The sequence below is a fragment of the Acomys minous genome (genome assembly GCF_964271855.1).
Source record: "Acomys minous genome assembly, chromosome: 2".
NCBI lineage: Eukaryota > Metazoa > Chordata > Mammalia > Rodentia > Muridae > Acomys > Acomys minous.
The window spans coordinates 50,746,911-50,766,373 of NC_140484.1; the positions used below are offsets into that span (position 1 = coordinate 50,746,911).

The window sequence follows — 19,463 nt, forward strand, 5'->3', positions numbered from 1 at the left end:
GTTTTGCAGGTTCACACAGTTAGCAAGCAGCCAAGCTGGGCCTCAACACCACCAGCCCGGGCAACCATTCTGTTGTCTTTCCGAGGAAACACTGAGCTCAGCCCTGCACCACTCCCCAGACATCCATCATCCCTTCTGCCTGGCATCCCTTCCACCCCTGGCAGCGTCGGGCTGGACCACAGGTCCTGGAAGCTGTTGCTGGCAGGGAACTGTCACTTTTCTGACCCAATCCCAACTTGCACATACATGGGTACTCAGTGACCTGGCTGAAGACAGAGACGGAGTCAGGGATGGCTCTGTCTTACCTACCATGGACCCAGAATTCTAGAAGATTTGTTATCAAGAACAGTGATGAAGATGGGGGGGTTGTAATCAATGAAAACCATGCGCTGAGACCTCAAAAGTACAACAGCGGGGTAAGGGTCACATCTAGGGGAGAAACTGTGGTGAGTCAGTCTGGGGTGCTACCTGAGGGAACCCATGACCTCCTTAGTCCTCAGGGGGCAAGCTCAGGGAGACAGAGATTGTGATAAGATTTCCCAGAGATCTTCTCAACCTTGGCGGATTTCTGCTTCGATGTGATAACCTGGCTCTCCAGGGCGAGGTCCTTCCCAAGAAAGAGCTCAGAACACAAGTTCTCCTGCTTCTGCGTCCCAGGGACCCCTCTCTGAGACAGCCCAGCAATCCCACACCCCTGTGTGCTTAGGGAGGAAGCTGGGGCCCTGAGATCTGAAGTAGCACTGGTTTCTGATGAAATGCTGCCCAAAGGAAACTCCCATAACCATGGAGAAGGAGAAATGGCTCAGCAATTAAGAGTGCTGGCTGGTCTTCCAGAGACCCAAGTTTCAGTTCCCACATCCTGGTTCCCAAAACAGTCTGAACTTCCAGTTCTGGGAAATCCAACACCCTCCTCTGGCCTTCTTGGATACTGCACCTTGTAGTACGTAGACAGACATACAGATAAAAACAGCCATGCACAGCCAGACGTGGTGGCAGGCACCTTTGGTCCCGGCACTCTCTGTGTGTCCAAGGCCAACTTGGTCTACATAGTTAGTTCCAGGCCAGCCAGGGCTACATAGAAAAATCCTGTTTCAAAAAGAGACAAATTCTTGCCTACACACACACACACACAGAGAGAGAGAGAGAGAGAGAGAGAGAGAGAGAGAGAGAGAGAGAGAGAGAGAGAGAGAGGCCCATGATAGGCTATATAACCTGAAATTGTGAGCTAAAACAAAGCCGTTTCTCCCCCAAGCTGCATTTTATCACAACCGAAATGAAAACACTTGGACAGTTGTGTCAAAGGAAGACCCGAGGCCACTACAACTCCACACAGGCATAAGCAGCTGTCCCAAACCCAATCCCCTTCCGGACTTCCTCCCCTTCGCACCTCAACCACAAAGGGAGCACCTCCCCCACAGCTCGGGGCTCAGCTTTAGCTGCCTACTGCAGGCACCCCAATGGCCACCAGAGCTGCTGTCAGTCACTCTTCTTGGCTACCCCAAAACCACCAAGGCTCGGGGCAGGAGGCATCCGCCTCAGTCAGTAAAGTTCTTGTCTCGAACACAAACAAGCGATGTGCATTCAATTCCTCAGAACTCAGGTGAAAGGGTAGGTGTGGCGGCACACACTTGCAACCTCAGCACTGGGGAGGCAGAGATGGGCAGATTAATGGGGCTCACTGGCCAACTAGCCTGGTCTAATCAGCAAATCTTAGGCCAGAGAGAGACGGTGCCTCTAAAAGGCACGAGGTAGGTAGCACTTATATGTGCACATACACTCACACATGTGCACATAGACACATATACAAATAAAGATAATTTAAATCTCTTGTTTAAGCTATCTTTCGGCTGGTTTCTCTGCCACCTAACTGCTGTACAGAATCCTACTACACTTCACTCCCTGATTCCTACATACAGGTCTCATCTGCATCACATCCCTGCTCAAAACCCTTTGCGTGTTGGTTTGTCATTACGCCACAGTGACTGACTTGGGTACCAAGGCATATCCTCAGCTTCTCCTGCCATAAACTCTATTCTTTGCCCAGGGCTGTGTGCCCCTAAACGGATGGCACATACATGTCCTTCCTTCCACACCCCTTAAATAGTCATCATCTCTTTGCCTAACTTGGCCTCCTCTGAGCTTGCTAACCAGTATTGAAAACCAGTCCCAAATAACATCTCACAACCCCATCGCCAGTCACTGGTAGAACCCTTGCATTGCATAACATGTGCTTGGCTCTGGGTTCAATCCCCAATACTGATAAAGTACAAATTCTTTTTGTTTGTTTGTTTGTTTGATTTTCAATACAGGGTTTCTCTGTGTAGCCTTGGCTGTTCTGAACTCATTTTGTAGACCAGGCTGGCCTTGAACTCACAGAGATTCAACCTGCCTCTGCCTCCTGAGTGCTGGGGTTAAAGGCGTGCGCCACCACCGCCTGGCAAAATACAAGTTCTTAAAACTCTACTCTCACTAATTATCTACCACTCATGTGTACCCTCACACACACATACAATATATATATATATACATACATACATACAAAGTAAAAATCTTAGAGTCTGTCCCTGTGAGCTTTAAAAAACAAAACAAAAGAGGATTCAGCACTATGCTGTCTACAGGAGACAAACTTTATTTAGTGCACATGTGTATCCACACTTACGACAGCATCCACAGGGAGGTCGGAGGAGAACCTGCAGGAGTCAGCCCACCCCTTCCACCTTGTGGGTTCTGGAGATTGGACTCCGGTCACCAAGCTTGGTGGCCCCTTTACCTGTGGAGCCATCTTGCTGGCAGTCTTTTGGGGGTTTTTGTTGTTGTTGTTGTTTTGTTTTGTTTTGGCACAGGGTCTCCCCATGTAACCCAGCCTGGCCAGGAACTTTCTGGGTAGCCTAAGGTGGCTTCAAATCCTGCAGTGTCCCCAAATGCTGGTAATACCACCACACCGGGACAGCAATCTATTGCTAATCACTACACTACTGTGCCTGCCATATCCTAGGCAGGTACCAACTGCCACCCTGTGTATTGTGCTTTGGGATTTTGTTTATTTATTGCTATTGGAGGTTGAATATTCTTTTTAAAAATATTTACCTATTTATTTGTATGTGTGTGCGTGTGTCTAAATGAGTTCACGTGCACCAAGTGTGTGCAAGCGTCCATGGGGGCCAGAAGCGTTGGATGCCCTAGAACTGGGGTTACTGGAGGGGGTTGTGAGCTGCCTGGTGTGGGTGCTGGGAACCAAACTTTGATCCTCTGCATGAACAAGCGCTCTCCACTGAGCCATCTCTCCAGCCGCAAGCTGAGGACTCCTGCTTATCTAAAATGTTTGGGGCTGGAAATGTTTCAGATTTTGAATTTTTTTTTTTTTAAATCTGGGATGGTTGAATATACATAATGAGATATCTTGGGAATGGGACCTGAGTCTAAATGAAACATCCCTCTGTTTTACATACGCCTGTGCATATAGCCTCCGGATGATTAAATACAGTATTTTCACTGCACCCATTTTTTTTTCCCTTACCCTTTAGTCCATCAAACAAGCTTGGTGTGGAAGATTCCCCTTGTGCGACATCGCGTCCGTATCCCTCAACGTCTCGGCGTTTACAGCACTAGCACTTTGGGCGTGAGCTGTCTGGACTGGAGAGGCGCTGCCCTTGTTATTTATCAAGCATCTTCTCTGTGCCACATGCCACCCTCTGGACTTCATAGGAGCTAACTGCAATGGCCGCAGCGACTCTCTCTTTGAGGCAGGTGCCATCATGACAGCCCCTGACAGACAGACAGGTGCTACGTCTGAAGTCATGAAGGCACTGGCCAAGACTCTCTTAACCACTCTACTCCCTCAACTAAACTTCCAACTCCTGGAGCAGGCAGCTCATCTTACTCGTTTCTGATTCCCCCATAGGGCCCTCGATCACCACCTGTTGAACTAAATTGCCAGCAAACCAACGGCACGGAGTGTCCATCTATCTGCAGCACACACCGTGGCAGTCTCGTCCTTTGTCTCCTGAGTGAGCCGTACGCCTGACACTTGGCCCAACGCGTCTGTGCCTTGACGCCATCTGAGGTCTCCCACGCCTGCGCGCCCTTCTTCTCTGATCACTTTTCTGGCCCTTCTCCACACACATGGTTGACATGGAGAAGTGCAGACGGATAAACCGTGGCAAAATCCCTGTCTACGCTACCCTAGCTTTGTCACACTGTCAGCAGCAGGTACACCGGGGCACAGCCGCTCATCCTTAGCTCTGTCAGCAATTCCATGTGGCCAAATGCCCCCAGAGAAAGCAAGCAGCAAATATTCTGTGGTTTCTGAGATGGTGGGTGAGCCAAGGACCCCAGGAAATTACAGGGGAGATTCCAAAAGATCCACAAATCCATATGTATACCAAGTATCTCAAGGCAAAATTGGTACATCCCGCCTATAAAGCTAAAACTATTTCTCCTAATGTATATTTTATTAACCACAATGGTGAATGCAACATCAAAGTCATCTAAAAGCTTTTCTGGATTCATGAGGGCTTTGAGTCATTTGTTTTCCCAATAAACACATATAAAAATAATAACTAACTCTTTGGAAGGTTGTGCTGTGAATTACTGACTTTTAAAAACGTCCTTGATTTCAGAAAAAGATGGAAACCACTGAAAGCGAGTAATAGTGACGTGACTGTGGCTTCCAAAGGAGGCTAAGAACTCTGAGTCTGAGACTGTAGAGAGATCTGCCAGGATCAGGTCCCCCTCAGTCTCCCTGTCCTCACCCCAGTCACCAACAGTGGGAGGCCATGTTCTCCCTCCTCGTGTGAATAAGAATGTACTAGAAGGACAAAAAAAAAAAAATAGCTTGGTAGATAATGGCGCTTGCTGCCAAGCCTGGTGACGTAAGTTCAATGCCTGGGACCTACATAGTGGAAGGCGAGAGACAGTTCATGTAAGCTGTGCTCTTACCTCTACATGTATGCTGTGGCATGAGGCCTACACAGACAATAAATAAATAAACAAACAAACAAATAAATAAATAAATAAGTGGGATTTTTAAATTTTTTAATGTATGTTTAAGGAGGTGGTTCAGTGGTTAAGAGTATTTCCTGCTCTTCCAGAAGACCTGGATTAGGTTCCCATCCTCACTCATAACCTTCTGTTACTCCAGACACACACACACACACACACACACACACACACACACACACACACACACACAAATGATAAAGCAGATGCTGTAGATGCTGTTTCTCACACATCTGGGCATGTCATGGGGGAAACCCTGACAGGATGGCTCACACCTACAATCCCAGCACTTGGGAGGCTAAGGTGGAAAAATCACCGTGAGTTTGAGGCTCACCTTGGTTACATAGCAAGAGTGCTTCAAATTCTCTGTCTCTCTGTCTCTCTGTCTCTCTGTCTCTCTGTCTCTCTGTCTCTCTCTCTCTCTCTCTCTCTCACACACACACACACACACACACACACACACACACCAGGACACAGATACAAATAATGTGCTAGAAGTGAATGGGCACTGCTTATTACAAACGCTGCTTAGGGACTCAGGAAGAAACATGAGGAGAATAACTAAGGCCGGGGTGGCAAGAGGCCGGAGAGGGGGCCGGGGGGTTCTTGCTGCACCTGTTCTTGCCAACTCCAGGTGCAGCCAGTGTCTTCCACCCCACGACCACCCACAACATAGATCCCAACACATACACACGTGAGTTTCCACGAACACATGTGGCTTCACCTCATGTCTTGGTTCTTTCAAATACATATTAATATCTCTCCATTCATTCCCCAAGTCTGAATCAAACACCCACTAGCTGCTGGGTGCTGTCTTCGGTGCAGAGACACAGACGCATCCTGCCCTTTGTCAGACAAAGCACCTCTCTCTCAGCAGATCACACCCGGAGAGATCACACACCGTATACACACAGGAGCCCCTGCCCCTGCCAGCTGTCACACACAGTGGGCCAGGTGCGCATAGCCAGCTCTCAGCTCAGCTGACCCGAGCGGCCATTTGACTCTAGCACACCCACTCAGCAAAACCATCCCTCTTGCACACAAAAACTTCAGGACATCCTCGATATCATCACACACACAACCCACTTTCAGGAGCATGCGCTTCTTTAGTTCCCAGGAGGCCTCTGGCTGATGGATGCATTCAGAGAACGGATTAGCAGAGATGCCGCTGAGTACAATTCTCATAGCCTGGGCCTGATTCTCGCACAGTGGACCATGTAACAGTTACTATAACCTTCCCGTGGCGCAAATTTACCCCCGGAAACTAGAAGTAAGGCTTGTGCTGTTTTCTTTGCGTTCTTTTTTTTTTTTCCCAAGACAGGGTTTCTCTGTGTACACTTGGCTGTCCTGGACTCACTTTGTAGACCAGGCTGGCCTCGAACTCACAGCGATCTGCCTGCCTCTGCCTCCCAAGTGCTAGGATTAAAGGCGTGTGCCACCACACCCAGCTTTCTTCTTCTCTTTTTGTGGTTTTTTGTTGTGGTTGTTTTTTGCTTTGTTTTGTTTTGTTTTGTTTTGTTGAGACAGAGTTTCTCTATGTAGCCCTGGCTGACCTCGAACTCCCCCTGTAGACCAGGATGGTCTCAAACTCAGAGATCTGCCTGCCTCTGCCTCCCGCCTGCTGAGATCCAAGGCCTGCGCCATCACCCACCTCATCCTGTTTTCTTAGGAAGGCAAGGGCGGTGGGTCATGGGAACTGGAGAATAAAGTTGAGGTTCTGGAAATTTCCCATACGTCCTAAATGTCTTGTTGAAACCTCTCAGTGAAACACACACATGGGAACCAGCACACGGGCACAAACCCTCACAGCTGCGTTCCAGTCACTGTGCTAGGCACTGGTCTCCAGTCAGGAAGAACGGCAACCCAAACAGACCCATTCACACATATGCACCCAAAACACACTGGCAGGCTCGCAGGCCTCTGCACGCAGTTTCACAGTTTAGGGAGCGCCTGAGCTCCTTGGAGAAAAAGCGAGAAGGTGTCATGTTAATATGCTCAGTTCCTAAGGATGTCTCCCAAAACACAGTCCCACCAAGTAATCCAAAGCCCCTTCTGCTAGCTTACGTTTCCGCTTTGTTTTGAGGCTCAGTGCTAAGTAGTCTGGGCTGCCGTGAAACTCACTGTGTAGCTGAGAATGACCTTAAGCGCCTGCCCCTCCTGCCTCAGCTTCTCAAAGACTGCGCATATGAACTACCACACCTGGCTCCTTCCTAGTCCTCTACCACAGCTACAAATGTGCAATCAAAACGCCGAAGAACAGACTTGCCAAGGCAGGGCTATGTCTGCAGACTTGGCTCCTCTCAAGGCTGACCACACAGCCTCAGGGACACCATCCCCAGGGCCACACTAGTGTGTGGACACACATTCTCTCAAAGACACCACCTCTTTGAAGGTGCACACATGTATGCTCTCTCTCTCGCACACACACAGCAGCAACAGCAGCAGCAGCAGCAGCAGTCCCTGCAAGCAGTCCCTGACTTCTACAAGTAGAGACAGTAAAACAAATGCTACCACACATACCTGCTGGGTGATGAGCCACCACCCCCAAATCAATGGAGAAAAATCTCTCCTCTGACCAGTGACACCAAAATAAAAGTGGCTTCTTGGTCTTCATCCCCCTCCAAAGCACAGACTAGCTGCCCTCATCCAACCTCCATCGTTTTTCCAGCCCGTCAATGGGCTCAGCCAGGCACACCTCTTACAAGCCGGGGTGCTGCCAGAGGCCCTGATATCTTCTTCCAAGTCCCATTCCATATTCTGTCCCAACTTCCAGAGTGTTAGCAAGGCTCATCCAGCCCTGTTATCTCCATCTCAGCCTCAGGCTGGGAAGGGCTTCCCTGTTGGAAACACAAGCCTCCCCTCCCAGTCTGGCACCTCGGAGAGACTGCCTGGCATCCAGGACCATCACCAAAAAGGTCAATTTTTAGTCAGGAGCCTAAGCCACCCTCTTCATGCAACTCTGGAGATCTGTGACGGAAAGCAAACACTATTCCCGTCCTCCTGGCTGGTTAGGTCACAGCCTCCCTTTCCCCGTCTCCCCCTCCACCCTCTGGTAGGTCCTCAAGCAGATTTGGACTTGCGCCCGGGCTTCACAGATCAGTCCTTTTCACGAGACAGTGGCTACCACCAGCAAACCCCAGCCTCTCAGAGGCCTTGTCCACTCTGACCTCTCCACTGCATCTCGAAAGACCGCCACCCACCCCCCCACCTCAAATACCGAACTCTCAAGACCCCGCCCAGAGTACCGTTCCCTACACCCGGTCTTACAGGCATGGCCTGTGCAGGCCCCACCCACACGACCTTACCATCCACTCACAGTCCCCCAGGCCACCAGCGCCCTCTGGACCTTGTCACCACACAAGCCTCACACAGGTGGAGCTAGCGCTCACTCTTGGCCCCGCCCCAGGCCACGCCCACACCCACACCCATGGCCTCCTAGTTTACTCCAGAGCCGCACCCGCCCTCATGCACTCACGCCATCTTCCTAAGTCCTAACCCGAGCGCCTCGGTGCCCCAGCACTTGCCAGTCGACCCCGGCCCGAGTACTTCTCCACCGCTGCCCTGTGCTGGGACTCACCTTCACTGCAGAACTTGCCGCCGAAGCCAGTGTGGCTGCAGTCGCAGCCTACCTCGCCGGGGGCTAGCACGGTGCAGAGGCCGCCATTGGCACAGGGATTGCGCGCGGGCGTGCACAGGGGGTCGGCGGCCGCGCCGCGCAGGCCCTGGCTACCCAGCAGCGCCGGTGGCCGCTCGCCCAGTTTCAGGTTGGCCAAGAGGCCTCGGAAAGGCGGCTCGTACTTGACGGTGCTGAGCGTGAGCGCAGATAGACGCACGTCAGGTGGGATGCCACCCACGAACAGGTCGCTGGCCACCTGCATCTCTCGCCGCTTGGAGCGCACCTCGGCGGCGCGGGCCTCGCCATCCACCGCCAGCGCCGTGCGCCGCGCGTCGCGGGTCAGCAGCACCATGTGCCAGCGGTCGTCGGCCACCGGCGTGTCCAGCTGCAGCGTGGCGGGCTCCGCGCAAGACAGCGTGAAGCGCAGCCGCAAGCGCCCGTCTACCAGCAGCAGCTCCAAGAAGTCGCAGTCGCCGCCGTCGTCCAGGTAGAGCAGCAGTGCTCGCGTGGCGTTGGTGCGCAGGCTGAAGCTAAGCTCGCCACTGCTCGCCGCGCCCGCCCAGCGCGCGTAGCGAGCCCACTGCCCGGGGCCGCCCGCGAACTCCAAGCCACGAACGCCCGCCGCCAGTGCCAGCAGCAACAGCAGCGGCGGCAGCTGGGGTGGCGGTCGCCACCGACTCCCGAGCGCCATGCCTCCGGCGGCCCCGACGCCGCCCGGCCCCCGGCCCCGCTCAGGCTTCAGAGCCGCGGGCGCATGGGGCGGGGAGGGGGCCGGGCGCCCCTCGCGAGGAGCGGGGCTCCCTCGCCGACTCACAGTGCCATGGACCCAGCCGCCAGGGCTCACGTGTCCACGTCCCCGGAAGGCGGCGGCGGCGGAGATGGAGGTGGTGGTGGTGGTGGTGGAGCCCCTCCCCCGCGGCGGGCTCGGTTGGAAGGTGGGGGAGGGACGCCTACGGGGAAACAGAGAGCAAAGGTTTAACCGAGAGTTCAGAGTCAAGGAGTCCCCATCTCAAACCAGCAGGCGACCACCTGTTTCCTTTTAGCACTTCTTGGTTTTGGAGACAGTCTCATGTAGCCCAGGCCCCTTCCTCCCCCGGACTCCTCAGGTGGCGGAAGAAGACTTGAATTTTCTGATAGCCTCCTGTCTCCACCTCCTCTTTCAAGTGCTAAGATTACAAGTCTGAACCAGCAAGGCCAGTTAGTTCCCTTGAGGTATTCAGCTGGCCTTGACCTGCAGAAGTTCTACAAACAAGAGATGCCATCGTACTTGGAAGTACTAAGGGACTAACAGTTGGAATGAGGTGGTGCTCACTTTGGGCATCATTGGTTTGAGGTGTGCCCCGGCGAAGAAGTGACACTGTATGAAATCCAACAGAGCCTCCCTCTCCTAACCCTCGCTGAAGTCCAAGGGTCAGGACCAAGGCCAGTTCCTCGGGGGTGGGGCCAAGGCGCTCACTCTCCTCCAGCAGTCAAACCCAACCACCGCCCAACCACCGGGCCCGGCTCCCGCTTTTAGCCAGGGATCAGTCTCTCTCTCATCAGCTCTTGATGTTGGATAATGAAGTTGCTAAATAATTCATTGGGATTAATTAAATGCCAATTCGTCAATGGCACCATAGAGTTACCAGGCTGGGAAGGGGCAAGGAAGAAAAGCCAGCCGGGACCCAGGTACCCTACCCGTGCACTCATGAGGACAGACATTCAAGTCTGTGCCACACTATGCCCTTTCTGGACTCCCAGCCTTACTTGGTGGCCCATCGTCAAACGTCAGTTTCCACTTGCCCAGGTCTTTCTGAGGTTAAGGGTGAGTCACCCTCAACCTCCCTCCACATCCAGCTCCTCAACCTCAAGGATTGGGCCCAGTAACTGGGTTTCTCTTCAACACTCAGCTCTTCCAGGCCCCCCAACCAGGGCTGGGGGTTGGGGGAGCTACCGGTAGGCAGTCAGGTTCATTTGCATAAAATTGCCTTTCTGAAATGATTACCCTTGTAACGGGCTGTCAGAGAGCAATTTATACCCCACGACAGGGAGGGGAATTTGCATCTCGTTAAACTCCAAGTCGTAATTATTTATATCCAACAACCCTCCTGAATATTGCATTGATTTTATTTTGGGGAGGGAGGGTGGGAAGGAGGGAGAGATGGAGGTGATGAGAAGCCTGGGAAAGAAGTGGGGAGGGGCCAGAGTCTCAGAGAAGATGGGGACAGGTGGAGAGGAGAAAGGAAGAAGAGGAGCCCGTGGAAAGTGATGGAGACAGAAGAGTAATGGGGGTGGGAAGGGCCGGGGGGTGGGGAGAGAAGAAACAGAAGGTTGAGAAAATCAAATGTCTAATTCAAATGGCATTTGTCAGGGCCCTGAATCCCGGGCATTTTTACAAATGTCTTACTTAATCACTCAAAAGAGTTCTATTACTCCCGTTCATCCTTGGGGAGACCCACAGAGAGAGGTCCAGGGATCTGGCCAAGGTCACCCAGACACCCAGCAGCTTACTAGGCCTCCAATCCAAGTCTGTCCACCTCCAGCAGGCCCAAGATAGAGACAAAGAGCGGCACAGCCACAGGTGAGAAGAGCGACTTAGAGGGCACGAGGAGAACCAGAAAGCTGCACAGGAGGAAGTGGAGATATAAAAAGAAGCGGGCGAGCCGGCTGCAGTAAAGAGCCACAGTGAGGAGAAGACGGCCAGAGAGTGACAGGAGGGCAGGTGGCTGGAGTGAGTACTCTGAAGCCCTCAGTACTGGCTAAAAAAGACTAGGACGCAGCTGCAAGGCCAGTCCCCTGTCTCAGCCTTTTCACCCTGCTTCTGGCTGCTGTCCACCCAGAGTCCTACAGGCTACCAAGGCTAAAGCATCCTGCCCCAGCACCCACCCCCAAGGGCTGTCCCTTCCCAGTCAGGGGGAAGCTAGCCAGGCCTGCAGCCCCCATTTCCCTGCAAACACTGCTGGTTATATATAGCGTGCCACTGCTTCTCCTCATTGGGTAATGGAGATAATTAGCATGCATGGGCTAATTAGCCAATCAAATTAAATGCAGCACCTGCTCCTAGCCTGATTGACGCCCTCACACACACACACACACACACACACACACACACACATGCACCCCCAGCCCAGGGCAGAGGCAAGGGACCCTGAAGCTGAAGAATAGAAAAAGCCAAAGCTCCTGCTCTCCAGAAGAGGCAGCCCTAGTGTCCAAAGACTGGCCATTCCCTGTCCTCCCCTCCCCCCTCCTCTCCCAGGGTCTCAGTCTCAGTCTGGCTCAGTCTCTGCCTCTGTCTGCCTCTTTCCTAGCCCCCACCCCCAACCCCCACCTCCGGACACTATTTTGGGGAGAGAATTAATTAGCTATCGATTTCCACTGGTGGAGGGAATGAGATTGTGCGCTGCTGTCCACTCACACTTGCCCCCAGCTTGGGGGAGGGGTCGCCTCTCCTCCACCCCACCCCCCACCCCAGTGTCCTGTCATGGTCCCAGCCCTCTACTGAGGTAGCAGAGGAGAAAGCCTAGGGAAGGTGTCTTGTTCTGTCTGTAAAGTCAAGAAGCAGAAGGTGGGATGGATGGATGGATGGATGGATAGTGGTGGAAGGAGGGGAGGATTCCAGAAGCTACCAGGCAGGGGCCTGGGTCCTGAGAGCCAAGAACAGGTTGGCTCTAGTTGCAGGAGGGGTGGGGTGTAGGGTGGATAAGAGTCCAGAAAGGGGTGGCTCCAGTTAGTCTGTGTGTAGAGAGAGAATAATAGCCAGGTGCGAGTGCTGTCTGAAGGCAGCTGTTGGGAGCAGAGGCGGTGCCTCTAGGCGAGTGAGGACAGGGCCTGGCTTTCAGCCCCTCCACACTGTGTCTCATCGTTCATTCTCCTCACAGCTCTGTAGTTGAGGCCTCCTAACTCTGCGCTGGGGTCAGCCAAAAGGAAGCCCATCCCTCCTGGGGAGCCAGGGACCCTTGGGACAGCCTCGGGCTTGCGAGAAGAAGGCAGAAACAGCCCCGAGGGAGCTAAGCAGACACCTGGGTCCTTTCCACTTCACCTCATCCCACAGTGCCTGGGACACCTGCTGCTCTGGACTACTCTGAGGCCTTTTTCCCTTCGGCAGGGCCAGCTTCTGCTGGCTCCACCTCCAAATGCCTCTGCTCCTGGTGCACAGGGCTTCCTGGGTGTGACAGTCTTCCTCAGGCCTCAGCAGCAACCCAGGTTCCGGAGGTCTACTCCATTGCCTTGCACAACTACCTCAAGATAAAGGTGTTGAGGGAGTTGTGCAAGGCTTTACACTCACAGTATCCAGGCCCTGTGTCCCCGCCCCCAAGCCCATGCCTTTTGTCCAGTGCAGGGACACTAGCCAAAATAGCCCCTAGGAGCTCTTGCCTACTCACAGATGTCAATGCAGCACATCCTGCCAGTCCCCTCTGGCCATAGGCCACTGCTCCTCTAGGGAGTTGACCTTGCCCATGGCACCACAAGATTCAGCATCCTGTCATCACCCTGGCACCCCCGACTCCCAGACAGACTCAGGGAAGTGGTGCGTGCGGGTGCAGGAGGAGCTGGGCTGGGGTGACCTCAGGGTCCTCAGGGTACCTGTCTACTCCCTGCTATTCTACTCTTTCCTACTGACAGCACCCCCTGTTCCTCCTGATCCACAGAGTTCCCCCCCCCCCCCATCTTCTCACAGCCAGGCTGTGGCATGTGAACTTCAACTTTTGGGGATCCCCACTCTGTCAGTCGCCAGGCTGGACCCCATGCCTCTCCTTGGCCCCACAAAGCAGTGTTATCACTCACCCTCGAAAACAAGGCAACAAAGACGAGGGTAGAGGTTAAGAGTCTACTGGTCCCAAACGCAATGGCTTTCTTCAGTCTTGCCTTGCTCCCGGGCCACCAGGCGGTATCTGAGGCCACAGCCCACCTGCCTTTGTTCTAGCCTTCACAGTGGACAGACTCCATGCTCACCTCAAGACTAAACCACTCGAGGGGTTCCTTCTGTCTTTCCCCTAAAGTGAAGCAGAGACTGAGCTGGAAACACGGCTCAGCAGTTAAGAGAGGGGCAGAGAGTGCCCAGCGCTGACACAGAAGAACAAGACTAAAGCAGAGTTCACGAGCCTCTTAGTGTAAATACTCCCACTGGACCAGCCGATTGTAACCAAATGGACTCTGCTGCCTGGGCTCCATAATTCCCAGTTCAGACTGAGCAAAACAGATGCCAATTCCATGCCCAGCTCGGCAGCAGCCTTCTCCCAATATCCATTCAGCTGGCTTTCTGGCCAGCCCACACACGCACACGCACACACACACCCCTCCAGCCTCTCTCTGATTCTCCCTTGCTCATGCCAGCTGGGAGCGAGACAGCAGGGGCCTCCCTCAGGCGCTGGGGAGGAAGAGCTTGGTTTACACACATTCTGGTGGCCCCAGAAGGCAGCCCTCGGACAGGTGGGAGAAGAACGTGTTTTGAGGGGGCAGAATTTGGCTCAAGTTCTAAAGAAATTTTGCCGGGAGGTCCAAGGCATGTGACAGTGGAGTAGGCCACCTCATGGGGGCGGGGGAAGGGGGGGGATGAGTTCCCCATCTGTGGAGGTGTACAAGCTGAGGAAGGATGGCTGCTATTCAGAGACACTGGGCGTAGGAAGGGGATGACTCTTGAGTCATAACAAGAGGACATCAGACTGTGGCCCAAGGTACCCTTGGGTTCATAACGGTTTTTAAGGACACTTTCCCCACTAAAGCCCCAGACAGGACTGACAGGATGAACAGGCTACAAATGGTTCCTGTCTCTTTTCCTACTCTCCTTTCAATCCCTGATGACCCAGTGAAGATAAGGGAGGACCCACACAGACATGAATCCAGCCCTCAAAACAAGCCAGAATATTACGTGGTTAGAGCTCAGGAGCCTGGCTTCCAATGCCGCTTCTTTCAACCTGGGTGAGCTCAGGAATCTCACCTCCAATGCCAGCCATACCTCTATCAACCTGTGTGATCTTTGGGAAGTTACTTGGCCTCTTTGGGCTCCCATGTCTTTCAGAATAATAAAAGTATGCAGGTATGGTAGTGCACGCCTGTAATCCCAGCACTCAGAGAGGCAGAGGCAGGCAGATTTCTGAATTTGAGGCCCGCCTGGTCTAGAAAGGGAGTCTAGGACAGTCAAGGCTACACAGAGAAACCCTGTCTCGAAAAAAAATAAAACAAAACAGAGAATAATAAGAGTATTGTTGGCCAGGCGGTGGTGGCACACGCCTTTAATCCCAGCACTCAGGAGGCAGAGGCAGGTGGATCATTGTGAGTTCGAGACCAGCCTGGTCTACAAAGTGAGTCCAGGACAACCAAGGCTACACAGAGAAACCCTGTCTCGAAAAACCAAAAGAAAAAAAGAAAAGTATTGTCAGCATCAGAATGTGTGTAAGAGCGCAGCCTAGCTGATATTTCTGCAATGTGGGAAAGTGTGTGTTGTATTAATGATTACTTTTAGAACCTCTCAGCCTTTTACAGTTTGCAGCACTACGTGTGTCTGGTATTTACTTCAGTCCTTGCCAGGGCCTTGAAGAACAAAGGGAGTGAGCAAAGTAGATCTTAGTGAGGTTCCCTTTTACAAGAGATAGGGCCACACAGGGTGACACTGCTCGTAAGTGGCAGAGCTGGGACTCTCTCCAGTTTGACTCTATCTCCCCTCTGGGCCCTTCTCCATTCTTTTAAATAGGTAGCTCAGCTTGCCTAGGAAAATGGGAGAAAGGATTAAAAAGACCAGAGGACAGGTGAGCATGGAACGTCAAGACTTGGTATGCGTGTGTGTCCTCCAAGGTGTAGCTGTGTGCCTGGAGAAAAACAGCAAGGGCAAAGGCAAGGGTGGCAGCTGGAGGTGCGTCTGTGGTGAGGCTGCTGCCAAGCGGGTAGGGCTGTGGTGATGTGGGCTGGGGACTGAGGTGAAATGAAAAGGCCCTGATGGAAGGGAGGCTGGAACACAAGCACATGGAACCTTGGGGGTGAGGTGGGAGGGGTGAGCACAGGGACGCCTTCTGTGGGACACAGGCCTGGAAGAGTGTGCCCGAGTGATGCAGAGGAGACAGGTGGTTTCCAGGGGTGGCCCCATGAGTGAGCCTCAAGTGGTTGGCATGTTCTTGAAGGTGTCTGACAGGTGTGCATGCGTGCATGTGTAAGAAAGGATATAATAATAGTGTTTTTTTTAAAAAAAAAAAAACCGCTGCTCAGCACTCGGAAGGCAGAGGCAGGCGGATGTGAGTTCGAGGCCAGCCTGGTCTACAAAGTGAGTCCAGGACAGCCAAGGCTAACACAGAGAGACCCTTTCTCAAAAAACAAAAACAAAAACAAAACAAAACAAAACAAATACCTGCTGCCTGGCCAGTAAGATGGCTGGGGCGGGGGGGGGGGGGGGGTTGCTGGGGGGGAGTGCTGTTGCCAAGCCTAACTACCAAGTTTGATTCTCAGTATCTGTGTAAGAAATACAAAACCAAGTCCTTCAAGCTGACCTCTGACCCCTACATATGCACCACAGTGCACATACAATGAATAAATGAGTGTAAAAAAAAAATATTTGAAACACCTATTGCTAACCAGAAGCTTTCTATGTGCCTGAAAAAGTCAGGCACACAGTAGGTACCTACTAAATACAGTAGCTGTTGCTGAGATTACAGTCTTCATAGTCCTCTCATCCAAAGCCCTGAGACATCACTCAGACACGGGTATTATAGGAACACACCCTTTATACAGATAAGGAAACTGAGGACCACTGATGGGCAGGGCACAGCCCAGGAAGCCTCGCCTTCATCCACCCATTTGAATGGTGGCAGAGGCAGAAAACAGCTTTGAAAATGACAGTAAGATGAGCATTATTGACTGTAAGGTGTGCATGACTGAATGAATTCCGGTGAGTCCACCAGCCTGTTGGTGCGGATGAGGCCAGGACAGAACTGCACCAACAGATGGAACAACGAGGTGGGTGGTGTGTGAGGACACACTTTTGGGAGTCCCTGTGGGGGCCGAGGAGGAGCCTGAATCGCAGGGATGGACACTGTGTCTCCAGTGTCAGGCAAGCAGAGGACCTTGTGTAGGGGACAAATGCTGGGGCAGAATTCACGGTTCTGCAGAAGGCCAGATATTGCTGAGGGTAAAGCTGGCCTGGGGTGACTGTGGCCATGATCAGGTAGGAGTAGGCCTGGGCTTTAAGAGCTTTCTGAAAGTACCGTAAGGATAAGAGAGAGACAGAGAACACATCTGGGCGAGAGACATAGGGTGCGGGTCAAGGCATAAAGAATGTTTGGGCAGCCTGTGTGCTAGTGTGTGCACACACAGAGACCCGAAGAAAAATGCTTCAGACCCCTACTAGCACGTGGTGCATATCATGCGGTAGGCAGAGGCTGATGTGTCTGGAAAGGTGTGCAGGCATGGGCATGTGTGCCCAGAAGAGGAGGAAGTGCGCGCCAGCAGGGCAAGTGGGCTAAAGATGACTGTGAGCCTGGCTTGATGACGGAGATAGACACTGTGCATCTCTGAGGGTAAGGGCTGGCAGTGCTTTGTTGGGGGAACCGAAGGGTATTTAGGGGCTCAATGTGTGTCGTGTGCTGAAATAGGGCTCCTAGAGAAGGTCTCTGAGGCAGGCAGGAGGGGGCAGGCTCTCTGGGCGGGGAGTGTGGGTGGTTTGTCGCCAGGGAGTTGTATTGTAAACGCAGGGGTGTGTGTGTGCTGTGTAGGTGTGTGTCTGGGTGGGTGCCACCAAGTGTGTGGAACAGAGTCAGGATGTCTGTCACTGGCAAGGGTGGACAGAACGGAACAGCTGAACCTGATAAAGACTGAGCCTGGAGAGACGTGGAGGTCCCCAATGGCTATTCCAGAGCAAGGTCCCTTCGCCTCTGGGGAGCAGCTGTCATGAGGTTTCAGCCCAGGCCGCGGAGCAACTCCCCAGCAGCCACTGCTAGCTGATCAGACCCGCCCACCCCTGTGGAATGAGTCTGAGCACACTTCTCTTGGCAAAGATAAGGGGCCTCCCGGTCCGACCCTTCTCCCCCCGGCTGCAGAAGAAAGTAGCCCCACTTGTAACATGTCTTTCCCTGAGCCACCCCCAGGTTTGGGGTGGGGGAGCTAAAGAACTGAGTAGCCGAAGCACCCACAAAGCAGAAGGCCCTGCATGTAGTTAACTGACTAACTGATCTCCCTTCCTCTCTTTTTTTTTTCTCCCTGCTTCCTTCTCTCTCCTTTTCTAGCAGAAGACAGAGGATGTAACGCCCTCCCCCAGAAGGAACGCCCAGACACTGGGAAGGTGGACAAGAGGGAGGGGCAGGGATGACTGGAAGGTCCTTGCCTACCCCACCCACCCACAATATGTGTAAAAAAAAACCGAGGGTGCCCAAAAGCCGGAAGTTGTCAAGGGGGCTGGAGACCCAAGACCTACCCCCTCAGATTTTCTGGAGCATTCTAGAGCTGGGTAGCATACCCTTTCACTGTGGGGCACCAAGAAACAGCCCCTCCCAGCCCTGCCAGTTCACTAAGGCTCTAGATGCCTCTCCTAGAACTCAAGAGAGGGTGACAGCAAAGGTGACTGTAAGAGCCCAAAAGCCCCCACAAAGCCAATTTTACCTCTAAGAGCCCACCCAAGACCCTTAGGCTCATACTCCATCCCAAAGACCTCAGAGCAGACAGCTCCTTCCTCTGGGGGAAAAGGCTGGGCCATGGGAAATAATCCCCACCTCTTTGGGGTGGGGGAGTAAGCCAGCCAGGAGCCCTGAGGCTCCCTCTCCCCCTCCAGCACTTCCGTGACCAGAACCCTACCGCTGCCCCCAGTACATTCTCACCCAAGCAGAGCCCCTCCTACTGGTTTCCTTCTCTGTCACCCCCAGCTTTCCCCAGCAAGCTTCTCTCCTCTCCCTGCGGCCCCCCATCTTGCCCAGCTCTTCCCCATCACGGACTCGGCTATGCCTAGAGCATCTTGGCATCCTCCCCTCTGCTCCCTCCTGATAACCTCCTCTCCCCTAGGCTCCCAGCCCCCAGTAGAGCCTTTTCTTCAGAGGTTACCCCCAGACCTCCCTCTCTACTTCTCAGTCCTCTCTCCAGACTGCCTCCTCGCCCACTAACACCAGTGTTTCTCCCCTGCAGACCCTTCACACCACAACAGCTCACAGTCTCTCTAGTCCATCATTGCTTCCAGCGGCCAGGACCAGCATAGACTGGGGACCACCCCTCCCATTTCAGAGCCCTTCTCACAGCTCTATGGATGCCCCTCCTTCACATCCCATCCCTTCCCCTCAACGACCCTCCCTCACCACCTTCCATTCGCTCCAGCTCAGGGCCAATGCCCCTTCCACAGGGAGTCCCCCAACCTCCCCCAGCGGCTTTGCTTCCTCGCTGTCACCCAGCCAGCCCTCTCTGCTCGGCGCCCCCGCCCCCCAATCCGTCCTTTCAGCATCCACCGCCCCCTCCGGCCCGCTCCCCTCCCCCGATTGGCTCCCGCCCCCCACCCGTCTCCGCCGCAGCCCCCCCCCATACCTGGTACTAGGGGCGCCAGGAGCTGAAGGGTGGGGATCTGAGCCTCAAGACCGCTAGGTCTCCGGCAGGTGACAGATCTGGGGCCAGCAGTATTGGCCGCCTCGCGCCTCTCGGTCCCCGCCGCGTCCCCGCCCGCCCCGCCGCGGTGCCGCTCCGAGGAGGGTGCTCTGAGAGTCAGGGCGGCTGCTCCCGCCGCCGCATCCCTGCAACACCGACTGACGGCAGCATCAGCACCAGGGCCCTCCCCCCAAGCACGCGCATTGGACCACGCAACACTGACAGACGGGCGGCTCGACCAATAAAAAGATGCAAAAGCCGCCAGGCCCAAGGCTCCTCTGGCCCACCTCCCTCCTCCGCGCGGACCCTGGCGTCCGGGCCCCAG

At 53.7% G+C, this 19,463-nt stretch overlaps 1 protein-coding gene across 1 annotated transcript in view; it reads right to left on the reverse strand.

The window, feature by feature from the left end:
• The window catches only part of NRXN2 (neurexin 2), a 114,424-nt gene extending 95,169 nt beyond the window's left edge, over positions 1-19,255 (reverse strand). Inside the window, exons 1-2 of the mRNA XM_084760315.1 lie at positions 19,082-19,255; positions 8,576-9,564 (exon numbers count right to left, since the gene is read on the reverse strand). Coding sequence (XP_084616441.1) covers positions 8,576-9,305 — 730 coding nt within the window. The 5' untranslated portion in view covers positions 9,306-9,564; positions 19,082-19,255. The remainder of the gene's footprint in view (positions 1-8,575; positions 9,565-19,081) is intronic.
• Positions 19,256-19,463: the final 208 nt, after the last annotated feature.